The following is a 23026-nucleotide window of genomic DNA, read 5'->3' on the forward strand; positions in this document are numbered from 1 at the left end:
CCACATATATATGGTGTATGGTGACATGGACTAAACATATCCACATATATATGGTGTATGGTGACATGGACTAAACATATCCACATATATATGGTGTATGGTGACATGGACTAAACATATCCACATATATACGGTGTATGGTGACATGGACTAAACATATCCACATATATATGGTGTATCGTGACATGGACTAAACATATCCACATATATATGGTGTATCGTGACATGGACTAAACATATCCACATATATATATGGTGTATGGTGACATGGACTAAACATATCCACATATATATGGTGTATCGTGACATGGCTTTAAAATAACGAGATATTAATACAAGGCCATATCGCCCAGCCCTAACTCCAATTACATTTCGATTCCGTGCAACCATCAGCTATACATATTAACGATTTTGCAGAAAAATAAGTATATCTGTTTTTTTCAGGAAGGATATAAGCTTTATCTGAATAATTACGGTGTCTCCACTGTGCAGAACAATTCTCAGACAGAGAGGAGGAATGCAGCCTGCCAGTTATACACTCTTTCGTCACGATTTGAATGATAAGTATTGAATTAATTTCATGTTAACAGTTCATAATAACATATTTTACAATGCGGTGCTAACATGACAGGCTGGTGGAGATTCACGTCCGGCTCAGACAGGATTGAAAACGTGTCATTCATTCTAAGTTTTTACATTCTCTGTGTGGTACTATTTTTCCTTTTTGATGAACTATCCACTTTGAAAGTGTTGCCATTATTTTCCTAATGCTTTCCCGTGAATACCTCTCTGGCTTCTCTTCCACTTCCACGCTCTGGAATCGATAAGGGAATCGTTAGCCAAACTGGCAAATGATTCCAAGGAATCAAAACACTGGAAGCCGGTGTTCTGTTGAATTCTGCTGCTTCCTCGGAAAAAACTACCAGTAGCGTAAAACAGTGATTAAAACTAAAATGTAAGCTATACCGTTGTTTGCGTCAGTGTGAACTTCCTCACGCTGTATTTGTCTTCGTGCTTAACTGTCAATGTACAATGTAAACTATCTCACTACAAATTGTCTTCATGCTTGCTGGTCAGAAGATACAATAAAAGAAACATCATTTAAAACCTCTATTTGCTTGCATATGAGGCGGTTACTTTAAATGAGTATTTTGTTTAGAGGTAAATATGTGAAATATTTGCCTCTGTGCTTGCTCAGTAGCTAGTGTTTGGTAGCAGACATTGATGTGTAGCAGTTATGGACAGAACACCAGTTCTAAACAAGAACCAGTTGTCGATTCCCATTCCTACGCAAGACCGTTCCGCTAGTGCTGCTAACTTTTATGTCCTCCCATCCCACTCCTGAATGTTATGTTGTTGTATATGATGACATCTACTATGTTGGACAAGTGCAGAGTTGGTGTCAATGTAAAAAGAGGATAAAGTGCACAACTTGGAGACAGGCATGGACAAACAAAGATAATAACCATTAAAGCTACAAACACACGAAGCGCTGTGTTCCCTGTAGTTAGTGCTGTGTAAAAAAATCCTTTTGATCGATAATGGATGGATCTATATGTTTTTTCATTTTGCAATATCGATTCACAAGGCATAATATTGATTACACCTCGGCAGCAGCAGTGTCACATGGACTATGCTGACAACAAGCCGTCCAGGGCAAAACGTAAGAAAGTGAGGGACCTACTAGCATAATATTATCACCCGACTCCCAGCGGACCATGCAGACAAATAATAATGGAAGCCAGCTTCCTTTTTGTTGGCAAAAATGTACGGCTTCAAGCGGCTTGTGCTCCAAGTGAACCACACTACGGAATGATTATCCAAATCTGACTGAATCTGAGTCCTTACAATTGATTATGTTTGTAACTAAGAGTCTTGCAAAATCATCACTGAAGAAAGGATGGCTCTGTGATTAATCGAAAAATATTTAAAACTTCACTCAAATCTTTTAACCAAAGACAAACTGTATTATTTTGATTCTTTTTTCCCTCCTTTTTGATTGTCTCTCTACTAATGCACCATCACCTTGGAATACAGTACGGATTGTGTTGTTACATGTAGGAAGCCAGATGTCGCAAAATATGAAGTCTACCAGAAACCCAGCAGGAAAGTAACACTATCCTATTCAGTCCGCTACACGGAAGCAGAAAAGTGAATCACTCAGTCAACAGTACAACGTGAGCAGCTTGAACCCCGTTAGGATTCTTTGTTGTTTGGCCACAATAAGTGTGACATTGATCAAATAGTAGAGGAGTAGATGAGTGGAATAATCGTGCATTGGTTGAAATTGAGGTAAAGGGTTCAATTAATTGTGATTTAGATTTCTGCCCTACTCAAGAGGTACTGTACTTTTGTCTACATCTTCCATCACAGCATTGTTGTCTTGTGCGCCTAAAAACCAGCCTTCCTAATAAAATTGCTCGCCTGTTTGTACAACTTGTCTGACTATGAGAAGAATAGCTTACATATTTACTGTTATTCGTTACAGAAACAATACCGTAATGCAATTTGTAGTGATGGAGTGTTGCAATGAAAGTACATTTTCACTTGCAATTAATTTATTATTTGAAAACTGCACTTTTAGGACTTAAAGTTTAAACTGTCCAAAGTTTAAAAACCCTACTACAGTTGTATTTTTTTATTTATTTACAGATTTGAAACATTTTTAATATTTGAGTGCAAATCAAATTTAGATGAATAGGTTTAGAACCATATGAATTTAAATCTAATCCATCCACCTTCTTCCGCTTATCCGAGGTCGGGTCACGGGGGCAGCAGCCTAAGCAGGGAAGACCAGACTTCCCTCTCCCCAGCCACTTCGTCCCGCTCTTCCCGGGGAATCCCGAGGCGTTCCCAGGCCAGCCAGGAGACATAGTCTTCCCAACGTGTCCTGGGTCTTCTAATCGATTTGGGAAATTGGCCGTAATGATGATATCCAGTTGGACTGATGGCGTCACGTTCACACCCCAACACTGTTTTACCTAACTATGAATAATCATGATTAATAATCATGATTTCAATATAGATAAAAATAATCATATTATTTTGCCCATAATTGTGCAGTCCTATGTATAAGACTTGACCTCATATATTAACACTATTTGTATCCATATGAACAAAAAGTGCAGTTATGTCTTATGTCCCTAAGACGTAGGTGACTAGGCCACCTACTCAGTGGCCTAGTGGTTAGAGTGTCCGCCCTGAGATGGGTAGGTTGTGAGTTCAAACCCCGGCCGAGTCATACCAAAGACTATAAAAATGGGAGCCATTACCTCCCTGCTTGGCACTCAGCATCAAGGCTTGGAATTGGGGGTTAAATCACCAAAAATGACTCCCGGGCGCGGCAACTGCTGCTGCCCACTGCTCCCCTCACCTCCCAGGGGGTGAACAAGGGTGATGGGTCAAATGCAGAGAATAATTTCGCCACACCTAGTGTGTGTGTGTGTGTGTGTGTGTGTGTGTGTGTGTGTGTGTGTGTGTGTGTGTGTGTGTGTGTGTGTGTGTGTGTGTGTGTGTGTGTGTGTGTGTGTGTGTGTGTGTGTGTGTGTGTGACAATCATTGCTACTTTAACTTTAATAAGGTGCCATCTTCAAAATTGTAATTTATTATTATATATTTATAGTATTATTTTGTTTCTGCCATAATACTTTGTTTATAATGCTTGTGTTGCTTTAATATGCACATTCAATTTTCTACTTGAGGTCCATATATACATTTTGAATTGGTTGAAGTAGTTTTTGAAAGTTTTGAGCACATTTAAAATTACCGCGATAATGATAACCGTGATCATTTTGGTCACAATAACTGAGTGCAAATCAAATCTCCATGAATATGTTTAGAACCTTATGAATTTAAATCTAATGGATTTGGGAAATTGGCCATAATGATGATACCCAGTTCTACCAGTTGGACTTATACATTGTCCAAATTGTAATCCAAACCAATGGTTTAACGCACTTCTTGTACATAATTGTGAGATCCCTGAGATTAATGAAAAATGTGATAATGTGTGACCTTTTATTACTCATTGTTTCATTTAAACCTTTTAACACGCCACCTGTCATGCACTCGGACACCTGCTGCCTGGAATGTAATATGAAGCCTGTTTGTTGCCCAACTCATTCTGGCTTTACAGTTACCCATGTGTCCCTGTGCGTGTTGGCAAGACAGAGACCTGTTGAAAATACAACCCCCCCCCACCCCCTCCTTCCTTGCTACCTTGTCAAACCAGTCATGCAGGTGTTTGCTGAGCCACAGCTAAGTTGATTCACCTTGTGGAGAGCAGCTGACCAACCTCCTGAGGGTGAATCAGTTGGCTGATAACGGGGTCTGAGCTTGTGCTTGTTGGGCTGTCTTGTCATTGAGAGCTCAGGCGAGATAACAACAGCTAGGTAGAGGGATTGTTGAACATTAGGTTGGTCTCCTTGAGAGCAAACACATCCCCCGCTGACACTAGTTTGGCCTTTTCACCGCTTTTCAAACAGCCCTATCCTTTGCTGAAACACTTCTTTGTTTTTTCCCTCCCTCTCTCTCTCTCTCTCTGAGCAGTCCTTTTCTCCCTCCTGTTTCTGGGCTTGGTGCTTCATTGACCTTCTACCAATGAACAACTAGAGCTTGACATCTGACCTTGGCGTGATCTCTCACCTCTTCTATCAAACCACGCCCACAGGTGTGTATTTCTCTGTTCCTGGATGGGGAGCTTTAACTCTTTGATTGGAAAGGACCTCTATAATACTTTTATACCAGCACCACCATAAAATGCACAGACGTAAACAAGTAAAATATATATGTTGTAGAAATTGTACAGGCCAAAAGTTAGGACACACCTTCTCATTTAATGCGTTATCTTTATTTCCATGACTATTTACATTGTAGATTGTCACATCACAACTATGAATGAACACATGTGGAGTTATGTACTTAACAACAAAAGGTGAAAAACTGAAAACATATATTCTAGTTTCTTCAAAATAGCCACCCTTTGCTCTGATTACTGCTTTGCACACTCTTGGCATTCTCTCCATGAGCTTCAAGCACACCTGTGAAGTGAAAACCATTTCAGGTGACTACCCCTTGAAGCTCATCAGGAGAATGCCAAGAGTGTGCGAAAAAGTAATCAGAGCAAAGGGTGGCTATTTTGAAGAAACTAGAATATAAAACATGTTTTCAGATGTTTCACCTTTTGTTGTGAAGTACATAACTCCACATGTGTACATTCATAGTTGTGATGTGACAATCTACAATGTAAATAGTCATGAAAATTAAGAAAACAAATTGAATGAGGAGCAGGTGTGTCCAAACTTTTGGCCTGTACTGTATGCAACTTAATTTTGCCGAAAACAGTTTTTTTCAGTAGTGTTTGAAAATGCAACAATGGCATGTTGGCCCCAAACATTGTTGTTTGATGTTGTCAAAGCTCCCCTATCATGTGTTCTGTGGCAAAAGCAGGGATAAATATAGATAAAAAAATGTTTTAAATCTCATTTATTTGTATTGTACTTCTTAGCTTGTTGTTTTTTGTCGGCCAATTCCCAAATAGTAAGACAGAAATAAGCCGTATGTAGTTTTGGAACCTTCAAATCTTGATCCTTGAGATTTTATGTGTAACCTATAACGCCCCCCTTCTCCCCCTGGGGGCCGTGTAGTGTGTATGGAGCAGTGTGAGAGCGCAGCAGCTCTGCTGGAGTCTGTAAGGGAGCAGGAGGTGCAGTTTGAACAGCTGACTCGGGCGTTGGAAGATGAGAGGAGGAGAGTGGGCCTCCCTGCCACCAGCCCTTCAACGCTGGGTCGCTCCCTCCCTCACACACAGGTAACGCCAGCAAAATCACAAAACGCCTAGTCCAGAGCCTCCTATGGACCTTTTTTTTTTTTGCCTGAACATTTACATGGATCATACTGTCATTGAAATCATCATCGCCTTTCAGTCATCAGTAAACCTGCTCCCATCTCCGCCCTGCCTTCACTCCACCAGTGGTCCATGTTTGTCAGTCTGCATTTACACTGCATTGCTATCTGCATCTCTCTGAAAATGTATTGCACATATGAAGTTACCATCATCGTGCTTGAGGTTGTCACAATATTCATCATCATCACACTTTTGTCAGCATGCCTTCGCTGCCACTCACCAAATGCACACATCTATTCAACCCCCAGATATGAAATCTCAGTTATTTTCCTCTTCCTGTTCCAGCACGCTGTGGAATGCAGCCATCTGGCATGGCTGTCGCATACGCTTTGTCTTCAATTATTGTGTTTTGTTGAAAGCTAGCATGTGAGTTATGGTGCATATTGATTGACATCAAGCTCTGTAAATTGGTATAGCCAGTGTTTTATATCATGCTTTGCCCCCGTCTTAAAACTTCTGTCAGAAAGCTAAAACCAATCCAATGTAGGTCGATCTAAGCTATTTAAAGAAAACATTAACATCTTAGTGTTTTATATCACCAAGGAAATATAGCTTTTTAATTATTATTTTTTTACAAAAAAGCAGAGGCCCAATACAAAATGAGCTGTGGTCTTTGGCCGACCTGGCTAATATGTTTGGGTTGACATTTTTTAAAGAGAGCTTATAGTTGTGTTAGTGGCGTTCTTTGTCAACAAGCGTAGTTCATGTCTGGAAACTACATATGTTCAGTTACTGTCCATGTTGTCTTTGCCTGTAGGCTGTTAATGATCAGTGTATCTTGTGTCATTGTGCCTGTGGATCATGCTGTTCAGGCATCTCTTGGCAGCGGAGACTGAACGTTATTTTCAATTCTATCTGTAAATATTTGTCTTCCTTTTGGGCTCACTTGACATTCATTAGAATGTTTTGACTGTGAGAAACCTTGGACAGGCTTGATTAGTGTAGCTCAAGTGTATTTTATTTCCAGTGAGAATAACAATCGTGCCTTGCATCCGAATACTGCACTAAAAATTCAGAGAGTTGATGAAGATGGTATGAGAAGAAATTGCTTACAGGGAAATCTCCACTTCTCGTACAATCTGCACTTCCCATTTTCAAAGAAAAAATACCCCTTTGCTATTACAGTGCAACTCTTTCCATAGAATAGGCTTGAAAATACGAAAGCTGCATGCTTACGCAGTAACTGAGGCTGTTGTGTTGCATCAAACCGAGTGTTAGTCAGGGTTAATAAAGTCTATACAAGATGACAGACATTGATTATGTAACCGATTTTCAAGGGAGGCCGTGGAGGAAATAGGGTGTGAAAGATGCACGGCTGCATTCCAAAATGTCCTCCCTCATGCCTTGCAGTGATTCACAGACCAGTGAACGAGCCTATTCTTATTGTTTCATAAGAGACTAGACTGTCGGAAAGAGCCCATAACCTCACATTTAATGCTGTTTTAGTAAATATGCAGTTGGTTGTTCGCCCGATTACACTCATCTCTCTTGTCACATTCCAGAACGGGCGTTTAGGGGATGCAGACATAGAACGACTGAAATTGACAGACTCCTACCTTAACGGCACACAGGTAATTGTTTTTAAGAGTAATTTGACAACTTGTTCAATCATTTAGTTGGTGAATATTTGCATTCATATACGGGTGGGGGTGGGGGTCTGTCTGCTATAGTACAGGATGGTGGACCCAGCACACAGCACTCTAGATGAGAGCTACACACCAGAGGATGACTCCCATGAAGCACACTCAGTTTTTTCTGAAGAAGGAACCACACGACGGCCAGACAATGGGGTGGGTTATGTGTGCCATTCTCAAGAGATAACTAAGAAAAATGTAACCTGAAGACGACGGTTGTTCAAATGTTGTGATCCGGATATTTACATGTCCACATTAAACCTAGAGCGCTAACGTAATTGTCTGAATCTCTTCTACAGCTGAAGAAGCCGATCTCACGCACAGTCATGCCGACAGACTCCATGTCCATTGACGGCGGCATGTCTATGGGGGGCTACAGCGCCACACTGGACCGTCCATATAGGCACATGGGAGGAGGAGACTACCCCACTGCCACGGTGCCCAGAAACTACCACTACAGCCCAGTAGGGGCCTACGATGACTACAGGGGAGGACCACCATCAGAGGCATACACAAGCTTAAGCCGGGGCTCACACATGGATGAACGCTACAGGTACCACTTTTCTTAGTACAGAGAAGGAGTTTTCAAAGTGTGAGGTTATAGACGATTCAGGGATTGGGAGAGCAGGTTGATAAAAAATAAAGGAAAATGTCTTTCAAACTTGTTTTGCTAGCTTTTTTTTTTAGTTCGTGCAGTAAGTTCCTCTTTAAGACGAAAGCAAAATACAACAAATGCGGTAATGAAATGTGGGCAACAAACTCATTTCCGCACTGCAATGTTTGTTCATGTCATGGAAACGGTCACTTTTGTTGCCAGGAAGTCTGAGTCAAAGTAAGTTTGAGGGAGTCCGACAACTTGTTTCTATTGGTAGCAGTGATGTATTGTGAAGATACTCTTTAAAGGCCTACTGAAAGCCACTACTAGCGACCACGCAGTCTGATAGTTTATATATCAATGATGACATCTTAACATTGCAACACATGCCAATACGGCCGGGTTAACTTATAAAGTGACTTTTTAAATTTCCCATGGAAATATCCGGCTGAAAACGTCTCGGTATGATGACGTATGCGCGTGACGTCACGACGGCAACGGAAGTATTCGTACCCAATGTGTCACCATACAAACTGCTCTGTTTTCATCGAACAATTCCACAGTATTCTGGACATCTGTGTTGGTGAATCTTTTGCAATTTGTTTAATGGACAGTGGAGACTGCAAAGAAGAAAGTTGTAGGTGCGATCGGTGTATTAGCGGCTGACTACAGCAACACAACCAGGAGGTTGTGTTGTGTTTGAGCTGGATAGCAGACACGCTACCGTGAGTACAGCTTTGGCTTCCAAACATTTGATGGCTTGCCCGTACGTGCGTGTCGCTATGTGCATGTCACGTACGTAACTTTGGGGAAATATATGTTTCTTGCCGACTTTGATGGCGGCCGGGGTGTCGTCGAAAGCTACAACGCCCGCCGCCGCTCCGTAGGTAAGTTAGCTTCAATTGTTAAGCTTCGCCAAGCTGGAAATTATTAACCGTGTATTTACATGTCCGTGGTTTAATAGTATTGTTGATCTTCTGTCTGTTCTTCCAGTCAGGGTTTTTTAAAATTTTGTTTCTATCTGCATTTGAGCATGATGCTATCACGTTAGCTCCGTAGCTAAAGAGCTTCAACGATGTATTGTCGTGGAGATAAAAGTCACTGTGAATGTCCATTTCGCGTTCTCGACTCTCATTTTCAAGAGGATATAGTATCCCAGGTGGTTTGAAATACAAATCCGTGATCCACAATAGAAAAAGGAGTGTGGGGAATCCAATGAACCAGCATGTACCTAAGTTACGGTCAGAGCGAAAAAATATACACCCTGCACTGCCTCTCTAGTCCTTCACTCTAACGTTCCTCATCCACGAATCTTTCATCCTCGCTCAAATTAATGGGGTAATCGTCGTTTTCTCGGTCCGAATCTCTCTCACTGCTGGTGTAAACAATGGGGAATTGTGAGGAATCCTACCTCCTGTGACGTCACGCTACTTCCGGTATAGGCAAGGCTTTTTTTTTATCAGCGACCAAAAGTTGCGAACTTTATCGTCGTCGTTCTATACTAAATCCTTTCAGCAAAAATATGGCAATATCGCGAAATGATCAAGTATGACACATAGAATGGATCTGCTATTCCCGTTTAAATAAAAATTCAGTAGGCCTTTAAGTCAAGTGTGAAGAAGCATTGTGACACAATCACACAAAATTGTCTTCCTTAGTATTTAGAATCCAAACATTGCCACATTGTGTCTTTCTATAGGCCAGTTGATGGCTACAGAACTCTGGATTCTGGTTATCGGGCCCCAAGCCGCCAGCAGATGGACCCCTATGCGGCACAGCCCCAGGTGGGCAGGGGAATGAGGGCCATGGGCTCTGCAATGGAGATGCGATACAACCATGGTCATTACGGTCTGGAAGATGACCAGCGCAGTGTGGGATATGACGACTACGGCATGGGGCCTCCACCCATGCACCCCGGCGGTTATGGCACCATGCCACGGCTGGGACCTGGCCCTGGTGGTATGGATAGACGACGACTCAGGTAAAACATTGAAGCCAATGCAGCACAGACACACGTTTTGTTTTCACACAAACATTTATCTCCTTGTGATACAGAAGTTGTGAAGATACTCTGGATAGTGATATGGGAGGAGTTGACCCATATGCATGGGCTGTACCCATGAGCATGGAGCGAGGAAGCATGGCTTCATTAGACAGCACCCTAAGGAAAGGTCCTCCTGCCTCATGGCGACAACCAGAGCTGCCTGAGGTGATTGCTATGTTGAACTATCGCTTGGATCCGGTCAAAACCAACGCAGCTGCCTTCCTCCAGCATCTCACGTTCAAAAATGACAAGGTGAAAGGTCATAATCATTCAGTCGTTTTCCTCGATTTGATGGTGCTAATGTAATGTTCATTATGCGCAGGTTAAATCAGAGGTGCGCCGCCTAAAGGGTATACCCGCCTTAGTGTCGCTGCTGGACCACCCCAGCAAAGACGTGCACCACTCGGCCTGCGGGGCACTAAAGAACATCTCATATGGACGGGACCAAGACAACAAGATTGCCATCAAGAACTGCGATGGTGTGCCAGCTCTTATTCGATTGCTGAGGAAGACCCGTGACCAGGACCTCACGGACACTATCACCGGTACTTGTCACCACACTTTTCTCACGTGATGTATGAACATTTTAGTATGCATAATTATGTGATTCTTTTTCCAGAAGTTAATTAGTTTCCAGATAAGATCCTTAATTACCAGTTGCTCTGTGAGAAACCTTTATTTATTACTCTTTATACTATTTCCCCGATACGTTTTTTTCCTCGATTTATAGCAGGATTACGTTCTGGACACCGCTGCCCGGGGTCGGTGAATTTTTGCAACGTAGGGGCGCTATTTTATTCATGATTTTGTATTCTTTTATACGAATTTAACGTCATTATAACCACTCTACACAGCTTGCACACACACACATACAGTACAGGCCAAAAGTTTGAACACACCTTCTCATTCAATGCGTTTTCTTTATTTTCATGACTATTTACATTGTAGATTGTCACATCACAACTATGAATGAACACATGTGGAGTTATGTACTTAACAACAAAAGCTGAAATAACTGAAAACATGTTTTTATATTCTTGTTTCTTCAAAATAGCCACCCTTTGCTCTGATTACTGCTTTGCATGCTCTTGGCATTCTCTCCATGAGCTTCAACAGGTAGTCACCTGAAATAGTTTTCACTTCACAAGTGTGCTTGAAGCTCATGGAGAGAATGCCAAGGGTGTGCAAAGCAGTAATCCGAGCAAAGGGTGGCTATTTTGAAGAAGCTAGAATATAAAACATGTTTTTAGTGCTTTCACCTTTTTTTGTTAATTCGCATTGAATGAGGAGGCGTGTCCAAACTTTTAGCCTGTACTGTATATAAACACTTATAGGCTTTTAAATCACTTTATACACTCTAAAACTGCTGTAGGTTCAACATGAAACTTAATTGGGTAATCAAATCTCAACGTACTCAATGGTACTTTAAAATCTAAGATGCACTGAAAGCACAATAAGTGGCGAGGAAAGACTATTTGAGTCTTGCTGCGTGTTTCCCCACATGTAATTCCCTGCATTTAGTATCAGACTACCGCTAATGTGTCATACTGCTAGAAAAGGGAAGTATGTTTACTACTTGAGTTCAAGTGCAGGATACAAACCCAACACTAGAGGCCGTTAAATCTTGCTGAAGCCTGTTTTTCTGACCCCAAAGGGCTTGGTCTGCAAAACCCTAAAATGGCACCGTTTCATGTGTAGGTGTAATCTTTATTCTATTGCCAGCAATGCAATGTAATATTGGAATACTGATGTCATTCCAGGCACACTGTGGAACCTTTCATCCCACGACTCCGTCAAGATGGAGATCGTGGACCACGCCCTGCACGCTCTGGCAGATGAGGTGATAGTGCCTCACTCGGGCTGGGAGCGCGGGAGCAATGGAGGAGAGGAAAGCTGCAAACCACGCCATCTGGAGTGGGAAACCGCTTTGACCAACACTGCTGGCTGCCTGAGGTACCAACATGAGCAGCAGAGGAAAAGCTGCGGCCAGGGCCGCATTTAAACAAATGTGTAATTAAATGTTCAAATTTGTCCTCTGTGCGACAGGAATGTGAGTTCAGAGCGCAGCGAGGCACGGCGGAAGCTAAGAGAGTGCACAGGATTAGTGGATTCGCTGATGTACATTGTTCAGTCACAGATCAACCGCAAAGATGTGGACAATAAGGTAACTTCTCCCCCTTGATACGTCATTTTGATTGTCACTAAAGCTGTGTTTTTCAACCACTGTGATGGCAGATTATCCAGTTTCACCTATTTGGGTTAAAAATATTTTTTGCAAACCAGTAATTATAATGTGTTGTTGTTGAGTGTCTGTGCTGTCTAGAGCTCGGCAGAGTAACCATGTTATACTATACCATATCAGTAGGTGGAAGCCAGTAGCTAATTGCTTTGTAGATGTCGGGAACACGTCGCGTGAGACGACGATGGTTTGTCGTGATCACAATAAGCAGACGACAGCGGGAGGCAGGGTGCAGGTAAAAAGGTGTCTAATGCTTAAACCAAAAATAAACAAAAGGTGAGTGCCCCTAAGAAAAGGCATTAAAGCTTAGGGATGGCTATGTAGAACGAAACTAAAAGTGAACTGGCTACAAAGTAAACAAAAACAGAATGCTGGACGACAGCAAAAACTTACTGCGTGTGGAGCAGAGACGGCGTCCACAAAGTACATGCGTACATGACATGACAACAATGTCCACACAGAAAAAGATAGCAACAACTTAAATATTCTTGATTGCTAAAAGAAAGCAGGTGCGGGGAATAGCGCTCAAAGGAAGACATGAAACTGGAAAAGCCACCAAAATAGGAGCGCAAGACAAGATCTAAAATACTACACACGGGAAAACAGCAAAAAAGTCCAAATAAGTCAGGGTGTGATGTGACAGTACACCTACTTTGAGACAAGAGCTATAGTGATACATGCTTGGTTATGCTTTAAAGTCATATCCAACAATTGCGACGACTTTTTATTGTCTGTTGAGTTTCATTTTTTAATGATTTCTGCTGGTGGTGTGCCTACGCATTTTTTCTATGGAAAAAAATGCATCTTGGCTCAAAAAAGGTTGTAAAAACACAACATTTGATTGAAATGCTTGTGTGCCTGCTGCAGTTGGTGGAGAACTGCATGTGCCTCTTAAGAAATCTGTCCTACCAAGTTCACCGTGAGGTCCCCAGCTGTGATCGCTACGCTGAAAGCGCGCCGATCAACCAGGGACCTGCACCTGGATCCAACAAGGGTGGCTGCTTTGGCTCTCGGAAGGGCAAAGGTCAGTATGCGGAGACCTGATGGTCAATTACAAGGTGTCTGGGCTTGTTGGTGGCAGTTTTTCACTCTCCTGCTGTTTGTTTTTCTCCTCTCCTCCTTTCTCCTCCGCCTTTTTAGATGAATGGTTTTCCAAAGGTAAGATTGTCATGCGTTTCTGTGGTCATTGTTCCACTAACACCAAATGTTATTTCCTACAATTGAATTCATATTGCACATGCATGGTGCTTACATGAAAACCATCGCATGCCGACTTTGCTCGTTTCACTGCACATGTGGTTGCATTTGACAACACAGTGAACAATCTTTTTAAAATTGTTATATGATTGTTCCTTAACTATCATGTCTTTCCTTATTTGTTTCTGCAGGAAAGAAAGACGGCGATGATGGAAGTGCAGACCAAGTTGACATTCCAAAGAGGACAACGCCTGCCAAAGGTCTGTCTATATACACTTAAGCATGTGTACTATGGATACATGTTCATGATGAAATAATATCTCTGTCTCAGGTTATGAGCTGCTGTTCCAACCAGAAGTTGTTCGACTTTACACGTCGCTGCTAAGAGAGAGCAAGAACCCCTCAGTGCTGGAAGCTGCTGCCGGGGCCATCCAGAACCTGTGTGCAGGCCGATGGACTGTTAGTACTTTTACAAATTAGTAGCATTACCTAGAGATGTCCGATATTGTTCAACTCTTAATTACAGATTCCGATATCAACCGATACCGATATATACAGTGGTGGAATTATCACATTATTATGCCTAATGTTGTTGTGATGCCCCGCTGGATGCATTAAACAATAAATAAATACAATCAACTCAAGTTATGGAAAAAAATGCCAACATGGCACTGCCATATTTATTATTGAAGTCACAAAGTGCATTATTTTTTTTAACATGCCTCAAAACAGCAACTTGGAATTTGGGACATGCTCTCCCTGAGAGAGCATGAGGAGGTTGAAGTGGGCGGGGTTAGGGGGGTAGGGGTAGCGGGGGCTGTATATAGTAGCGTCCCGGAAGAGTTAGTGCTGCAAGGGGTTCTGGGTATTTGTTCTGTTGTGTTTATGTTGTGTTACAGTGCGGATGTTCTCCCGAAATGTGTTTGTCATTCTTGTTTGGTGTGGGTTCACAGTGTGGCGCATATTTGTAACAGTGTTAAAGTTGTTTATACGGTCACCCTCAGTGTGACCTGTATGGCTGTTGACCAATATCGGACATCTCTAGTATTACCGTTTGTTGTTTTTGTACTTTGAAGCCATGTATTCTCTGATTCTGCTGATAAGACAACAGCAAAATAATATTCACAATTTTCCTCTGATTCCCTCTTCAGTTTGGCCGTTACATCCGTGCTACTGTGCGTCTAGAGAAGGGTCTCCCTATGATGACTGAACTGCTGGCTCACAGCAATGATCGTGTGGTGAGGGCAATGTCCGGAGCCCTAAGAAACCTCGCCATTGACAACCGGAACTCTGAACTTCTTGGTGAGATTGGACATCAACGGTCCTTTTTTCTGTTGGTGTTAAAAGGCATTAGGGGTGTACGGTATACCGGTACTAATCAAATGAAATCGGTACTATACCACCTTTTGAAAAGTACCGGTACCGTTCTTTCACCCGAGTGTCGCTTTGTGGCGGTGACTACAGAGCCGAGGCGCATGATGCTGTGTGTGTCAAAACGCACTCACAAAGTGCATACAAGTAATAACATCTTGTAGAGGAAAAATGGCAAAAAACTATAATTGTACTGGTTAATAAAGAGGGTGGGAAAGTACAATATAGTGGTATTTTGGCTTCAAAACCAACAATAAAGGTGACACTTCAAACAGGGAGGCATTGCGCTGCAAGTACTGTTTTACACTTTTCCTGCTTGGCTGCTTCAGACAGCCATTTGAAACTTGACAAACAAGTCAATGGCGTTTTAAAATCGTGTTTTTATCATCTTCGTCTTTTAGTAAAGGTAAAACCGTTTTTATCTTTTAACCTTTTTGAACAAGTGGTGCATACTTTTATTTGAAGTGGCCTGGACTACTGCAATGCACTTTATGCTGGCATTAGCCAAAAAGCTCTCTCCCGGTTGCAGTTAGTGCAGAACGCGGCAGCAGGACTTTTAACAGGCCAGGAGACGCCAGCATATGACCCCAATTCCTCAGAGTTTGCACTGGCTCCATGTTCATTTTACAATTGATTTGAAATCCTTGCTGTTTGCTTTTAAAGCTTTACATGGACTGGCACCTCAGTATATCTCGGACCTCATCCAAATTTACACTCCTGCGTGCGCTCTGAGGTCCGAGAGCCAGCTCCAGCTCGTGGTGCCCAGGACGAGACTTAGAACCAGGGAGCCTTCTCTGTGGTCGGCCCTAAACTCTGGAACACTCTGCCCCTCCATGTTCAAACTGCTTCCATAGTGGAGTGTTTTAAGTCTCATCTTAAGACCCACTTTTATTCTTTGGCTTTTAACACTACGTGAGTTGTCCTCTGTTTTTTTTTTATAAATTTTGATTTCTATTAACTGTTTTAATTGGTTTTACCCATTAAAATCGTTTTTAATCATATTTATTCATATTGGTTTTATATTTATTTATTTTTTGTTTTTATTCAGTCATTGGTGGAGCATAATTTTGTTTTTAACATGGCTGTGCAGCACTTTGGAAACATTCTTGTTGTTTAAATGTGCTATTTAAATCAAGTGGATTGGATTGATTGGGAGACCTTTCACGTTACGCATGTGCAGTGTTTTTGGGCGGGAAGTGGGGATTGAGTGTTTTCGTTTTTTTCTCTGAGATTAAAAGTTGTGAACGAGAATAAACGTCATGTTTATTCACCTGCACTTAACAGTTACAACTTGGTCACTTTATTTATAATTTCAACAGGGCACAACCGGACATCCACCATGCTATTGACACTCCTGCACATGCTAGCGCTACCTCTCCTAACTTGCCCACTCACTTACTCACACTCACCCCACATACTGCCATTCTTAAAGGAGCACACACACATACGCTACTCTCACAACAGCTGCTTTAAAACATGCCTCGCCAAATGTGGCGATTAGTATTAGCACCTTTGCTTCAAACTTAGGTAAACATTTAAAGAATAAGCATTCAGATCTGCCCAATGAGTTATAAAGAGTGACAGGTAATAATGTAGTTGTTACACCTGTCCTGCTGTTTGGTCCGGTGCAGACTGGAGTCGAGGAGCACAGGGCATACGTTCCCTTCAGGGTTGATGCCATTTCAACGCCTTTTAATTTATATTTTAACCTTGTAAAATTGTTCTTTGACTGAGTGTTTAATGTAGTGGAAGATATTCTGTTAAAATAAAGCCGATATTGCCATTTTTTGGAGTTCCCTTTTATTTGGAAAAGTATCGATATACATTTTGGTGCCGGTACTAAATTATTGGTATCAGGACAACCCTAAAATGCATCCTTCTGAGGTGAGCTGTGTTTCTTGTGCAGGTCTGCATGCGGTGCCCCACCTTGTAGCAAATCTACCCGGAGGCCAATCTGGGCGTGCTCTGTCAGAGGAGACTGTGGTGTCAGTACTAAGCACGCTGGCTGAGGTGCTAGGCAGCAGTTTGGAGGCGGCAAAGACCCTCAGGGCCTCGCAGGGCATCGAAAGGCTTGTGCTTGTTAATAAAAACGGGTACGTAAGAAGCATGTTCACTTTGTTCATCCAATTACATTTCAAAACATCTTTGAACATCTCGTTGTACAGCAAGCGCTCTGATCGTGAGGTCCGAGCGGCAGGTCAGGTGCTGCAGCTGGTCTGGGCCCACAAGGAGCTGCGTCGGCCTCTTGAGAAAGACGGTTGGAAGAAGTCGGACTTCCAGATCAACCTAAACTCCATCACAGCCAACGGCCCGAGCACTCGAGTCAACGGCACCTATGGAGAGACCACCACGCCGCTGCTGGACAGAGGTGGGTGTTGCTGCCTTTGACCCTAAGAAGAGCATCCATATGTGGGAGTTGACCTTGTTTTTGTCCCACCACAGGAGAGAAGCGAAATATGATTCCACTTAATGACCTCGGCTCTGGTGTGTGTGGCTTGCTTTTAAACAACACCGTGTTAAAAGTGTGTCCCTTTACGCTCATTCATGTCATCCTTCTCCAGAGGCTTACTCAACACTGGACCAGAGGGAGAGGAGACACACTCTCGACGACACCACAGACACTTTACCGGTACTTTATAAACACTGATCATCCTCGTTGCTGGACCGCTCGCTTTAACAACACTAAACCCAGTCACTTTTTTTACAACCTCACAATTAACTTGTTTCACTTAAAACTATCTATCCCCCCCCCCCCTCTTCTCTTTCTTTTGCTGTGGTTGTCTCTCAGAGAGGGGTGTATGGGGGAAGAAAGGGCTCCCTGCCTCTGTTGGACTCCTATGATGGTTAGCCCTCCCCCTCTACCCCCCTTCTGCATGTAACAGCATGGTATGTCCTACTGACTTCTCGTCCTGCATGGACACGTACCAATGCTCCTTTGCTCTGTTACTACCTCAAAATGACCTATTTACTTTGTGTAATGATGTAACTGAAGTAGGGCTGGACAATTAATCTAGTGTTGTCCCGATACCAACATTTTGGTACCAGTGCCAAAATGTATTTCGATATTTTTCTAAATAAAGGGCACCACAAAAAATGGCATAATTGGCTTTATTGTAACAAAAAATCTTGGGGTACATGAAACATATGTTTATTATTGCAATTTAGTCCTTAAATAAAATAGTGAACATACTAGACAACTTGTCTTTTTAGTAGTAAGTAAGCAAACAAAGACTCGTAATTTAGGTGCTGACGTATGCACTAACCAATGTTCCCTCTAATTCTTCATGTGTGAGCAAAGGCACAAACTCCCTGAGCATTCAGTGGAGCACATGTGAGCAACATCACACCTGCAGAACCATTTCAATGTTTTATTCAAATCATTTTCTGATACAAGTGATTTTGCCGGAGGGGTTAGTGCGTCTGCCTCCTAATACGAAGGTCCTGGGTTCGATCCCCGGGTTCTGGGTCTTTCTGTGTGGAGTTTGCATGTTCTCCCCATGACTGCGGGGGTTCTACTCCGGCTTCCTCCAAAGACATGCACCTGGGGATAGGCCCCTCCCACCTCCAAAGACATGCACCTGGGGATAGGCCCCTCCCACCTCCAAAGACATGCACTTGGGGATAGGCCCCTCCCACCTCCAAAGACATGCACCTGGGTATAGGTTGATTGGCAACACTAAATGGTCCCTAGTGTGTGAATGTTGTCTGTCTATCTGTGTTGGCCCTGTGATGAGGTAGTGACTTGTCCAGCCTGTACCCCGCCTTCCGCACGAATGCAGCTGAGATAGGCTCCAGCAACCCCGAATGGGACAAGCGGTAGAAAATGGATGGAAGGGATTTTGCCCTCTTACAATGACAATAACAAAAAAACATGTTTTTCATGAGCTATGTGCTAGCATTGTATGTCTGGCTGCGGGTCCTGCCTTTAAAAGAAATGTTACCCCTTTCAGAGATTACATTTAGTTCCTGTAACTTTCTGTCTGTAAAATACATCTTTTTATTAGCATTTATGTAATCTAGTGACAATATTTCATGAATAATATCCTTAGATTAACATTGTTAATAAATGGCAGTAAAATAAGCACACATGTGATTGTGGAGTCAGAGTGTTACAACCTGGCATTTACACATTGTGTGGCGTTGGGGTTGTCTGACTTTTTGTGTGGCCATAAACGCAGCACTGGCTAAGTGCCAGGTGTTGGTGCAGGTGAGACGGAGCGAGCGGCTTCTGTTGAAACCACGGATGATGTTGTTGGTTTAAGCCTGGTTTGTATGGCAGAAAATTACCAGTTTTTATAGATAAAAGTTTTTTTCCCATGTTTTTGGTGTGTTTACAAACAGTTTTGCTCAATAAAGTGATTGATGGAATTCCTGTCCGTAAAGTGTCTCGACAGACGATAATTGAAGTGTGTTGACAAAGATTGTTTTATTCATTGGGGCCACTCTTGTTGTCACCTGTCACTCACAGAGTTGCATTGCAAAATCATACAGAATAAATTGTAATGTGTTTATTTTGTTTAAAGTTCAGGTGGGATTTTTGATTTTCTGCGCGGCATTAATTTGCTGTGCGCAGAGGACGCGTGAGCAGTGCGCAATTGCGCAAGCGCGCACCTTAGAGGGAACATTGGCAGTAACATATTGTCATTGATCTACCTATTATTTTGTCAACATTAAGGACAAGTGGTAGAAAATTACTTATTAATCTACTGGTTCATTTACTGTTAATATCTGCTTACTTTCTGTTTCAACATGTTCTATCTACACTTCTGTTCAAATGTAATAATCACTTATTTTTCTCTTTTTTGATACTTTACATTAATTTTGGATGATATTGCAAATTTGGGTATCAGTCCGATACCAAGTAGTTACAGGATCATACATTGGTCATTTTCAAAGTCCTCATGTGTCCAGGGACATATTTACTGACTTTATAAACATAATTTAAACTTTAAAAAAAACAAAAAATATTTTATCAATGTATTCATAGTAGTATCGACTAGATACGTTCCTGTACTTGGTATCATTACAGTGGATGTCAGGTGTAGCTCCACCCATGGCATTTGTTGACATTGTGATGCCGGTGTGTAGTGAAGCATGTTTAGCTATTCCTCGTCCTGCAGTGATAATGATACTTGTAAGAAACATACTTTTATTTGTCGCCATGGAGGCGAGGATTAGTGATTTAGAAGTAGCTAAAACAATGTGGATGGATGTTAGCTGCTAGCTAGCTAGCCATGTCTTAAAGCAGCTCTTCCTGAGGGTGTTTCAGTGTTATAACTTCACCTTTATCTTGACTTTTTAAGCCAAAATGCGTCCATTCTCCCTTTTCTGTCTACACACTGTGTCTGCTTGTAAGTACTCTGTGGGTGTGCGCTGCCCAATATGCTCCTCTGCTCGTAAAACCAGCATTGTCATGACGTGAGGTGGTATAGTACCGAATATGATTGATTAGTATCGCAGTACTATACTAGTACCGGACTACTGTAATAGATATGATCTCTGACCAGCTACTTTTGCAGAAGGTCTTCAAAACCAGCAAAGTGCTTCTGTAGCTCTGACAAAGTAAATAGACCCAAATCAAATGTCCACTGTAGAGAACACTGGTTCTACAGCATAAACAAAAGCAGACTAATAGTGAAGGAAGAAGACCGCCCCCTAGTCCTTAGCTTTTTGGAAATGTGGCTCCCAAGACAATTTATTTGAATATCCCTGATATAGTTTGACAATATTGTGTTATTGTAGGCTCCTGGAAATATAGGGCAAGCATCATGTGACTGGAAGCAAGTGTACACTCATGTGTGTTCAAATGTAAATAATACACTTTGAGAGAGACAGTTTATAAGCTAAAATGTCAAAAATCAATTTGTGTTTATTTTTGTTTTTTTTCTGCAGAAAAACTGATCGTGTGCATCACCCAAACTGGGCCATCCCTGCCCGGCTACTAAGGGAAGGATGGTCCACACACACACACACACACACACACTCTCCTCGTGTGTGTGTGTGTGTGTGTGTCCCCTTCTCTTTCTCTTCCTTGTACCATCTCCCAGCGGACCAATGAGACGACTGTTTGGCATCCAAAGAACGTGGTCGTGTTGCAGCTGAATTAAGTTTGCAACACCAAGACATACTTTTCTTTCTTTTATGTTGTACTATTTGACCGTAGCAGCAGAACTCTTTGTATTAAGTTATAAATCTCTAGAGGCAATCACCTCTGTTGACAATCATTTAATTCTGGTGTTTTTGCCCTCTTTGCTATTTTTCTGCTTGCATCCTAACAATGAGATTGTGTGTGTAGACCTCTCAGTGTAGGATATATACTGTACATATACAAACAAAACCGCATTAGTTTTGGCTTTTATTTAAATGGTCCCTTCAAGGGGATTGTCGGGAGGGCTGGATGCGGCCCGTCAGACCCGACGAGTCGCCCTGTAGATGGAGAATGTTTGTATAGAAGTGTTGTGTAGAATTATTTTCTCCGCTTTGGGGTTGGCACAGGTGTACACAAGAAAAAGCAGACGTGTGTGTGTGAGGGGAGAAACACCTATGGACCTTTTTTTGTTGTTGTTGTTGTTGAATTCATTTTTGTATGCAAGCGCAGACACATTGTTTATTTTTGTGCTCATGTCTGTCAATTTTGTTCTTAATGGGTTTTTTTGGGGGTTTTTTCAATGTGTAAGAAATTTGTATGTTTTTTTTTTTTAATTCCAAAATTCCACATCTGGCTTGATTGATGACGTTGGGAAGTGAAGCTGGCAATAAGTGCACATTTGAACCACTTCCTGTTTAATCACTTGTGTCTGCTATTTAGGATGACTTCACCTTCTAGTCGACTGAATGCTCGTGCTTGGCACACGCTGGTGTTCCAACCCGCCGACGGAAGATAGTACGAGGTGTATTTGCTTAGAGGAGACTCGAGTCAGTACAGTTTTTTTATAGTAGGCAGACAAGATGCATATTTTTGTCATCCATTTTGGTTTCTTTCTTTACTGCCCTTTTTCTGTCTAGTTTATTTGTACTTTGAGTGTCCTGTGTTGCAATGGTGGGTAAGATCATTATGCACATTTTTTTTTTATTATTGTTCTTTCCGGTTGTCTACACACATGATATATTTGTAATGTTGCCTATCCATGTACCATTCATACCTGCCTTGCCTCTGACAGTTGCTTTTTTTTTAAAGAGAAAAAAAACCGAAGTTATGTAACTTGTCATACTGATGTTTTTATAAATAAAGATCATTTCTTAGACAACGTCCGCTCACGTCTGCTTGTTTTCAACTATCAAAGCTTCAAATGGAACTTTTGACTGTTTCTCATTTTTATTTGCTTGTTTTACAGCAGCAGAAACGTGCACACCGTGGCTTTGAAAGCCATGGAAGTGGACCGATGCCTAAACGTGATCCAAATCCTCCCTCTGGAAATGCTGCATTGTGAAAGGTACGGCGTGCATGTTTTGTGTGTCGTCTGTAGCAAGTGTCTAGCATGGTGGCGGTAGCATCATTTCATCCTGTTTCACAGCACAAGGTGGGCGGGCTCTTTTTAAAGAAGTAAAACCTTTTACTTTTAACCCCGGGGGACAAGCGGTAGTAAAAGCATGAATGGATTTTTTAAAAACTCATATCTACAACTAGACCGCAAACAATTTCAAAGAAATCTAGCAATTCTGCAAGAAGAGCGGCTAAAAACCACAACGGTGCCAAAAGCTTGTCAATGGCTACAAAAAACATGCGGTGGACATGAAACTAACATTTAACTAATTATTCAACTAAAAGCCTTTGAGCGTTCCATTACTTTTTCAGTGTTTTACCAGCATTTTAATCATTTCAGTCGTGCATATCAATAATGTATCTCATCTTTATTAAATGTCACATGTTTCTTTTGAAATAAAAACAAGGAAAGCAATTATACAGATGATTTTTTTGTTGGGGACGAGAGATGTCCGATAATATCGGCCTGCCGATAAATGCTTTAAAATGTAATATCAGAAATTATCGGTATCGGTTTCAAAAAGTAAAATGAATGACTTTTTAAAACGCCGCTGTACG

General features: G+C 41.9%; 1 protein-coding gene across 8 annotated transcripts in view; it reads left to right on the top strand.

Annotated features, from left to right (window-relative positions):
* The window catches only part of LOC133648226 (catenin delta-1-like), a 39389-nt gene extending 17157 nt beyond the window's left edge, over positions 1-22232 (top strand). For 2 of the 8 annotated variants that reach the window (XM_062044104.1, XM_062044101.1), the window contains exons 3-23: positions 4549-4669; positions 5646-5809; positions 7408-7476; positions 7576-7695; positions 7839-8092; positions 9834-10115; positions 10190-10430; positions 10501-10723; positions 11939-12131; positions 12225-12342; positions 13285-13441; positions 13558-13575; positions 13806-13874; positions 13946-14073; positions 14766-14916; positions 16892-17078; positions 17151-17353; positions 17428-17469; positions 17547-17614; positions 17774-17828; positions 20878-22232. In XM_062044104.1, the coding sequence (XP_061900088.1) occupies positions 5651-5809; positions 7408-7476; positions 7576-7695; positions 7839-8092; positions 9834-10115; positions 10190-10430; positions 10501-10723; positions 11939-12131; positions 12225-12342; positions 13285-13441; positions 13558-13575; positions 13806-13874; positions 13946-14073; positions 14766-14916; positions 16892-17078; positions 17151-17353; positions 17428-17469; positions 17547-17614; positions 17774-17828; positions 20878-20930 (2790 nt within the window). In that variant the 5' untranslated portion in view covers positions 4549-4669; positions 5646-5650 and the 3' untranslated portion in view covers positions 20931-22232. Of the gene's footprint in view, positions 1-4548; positions 4670-5645; positions 5810-7407; positions 7477-7575; positions 7696-7838; positions 8093-9833; positions 10116-10189; positions 10431-10500; positions 10724-11938; positions 12132-12224; positions 12343-13284; positions 13442-13557; positions 13576-13805; positions 13875-13945; positions 14074-14765; positions 14917-16891; positions 17079-17150; positions 17354-17427; positions 17470-17546; positions 17615-17773; positions 17829-20727; positions 20794-20877 lie in introns of all 8 variants that reach the window. The other 6 variants (XM_062044109.1, XM_062044103.1, XM_062044106.1 and 3 more) reach the window with 5 other exon arrangements.
* The last annotated feature ends 794 nt before the right edge of the window (positions 22233-23026 follow it).

This window comes from Entelurus aequoreus, linkage group LG04 (assembly GCF_033978785.1).
Source record: "Entelurus aequoreus isolate RoL-2023_Sb linkage group LG04, RoL_Eaeq_v1.1, whole genome shotgun sequence".
NCBI classification, from domain to species: domain Eukaryota; kingdom Metazoa; phylum Chordata; class Actinopteri; order Syngnathiformes; family Syngnathidae; genus Entelurus; species Entelurus aequoreus.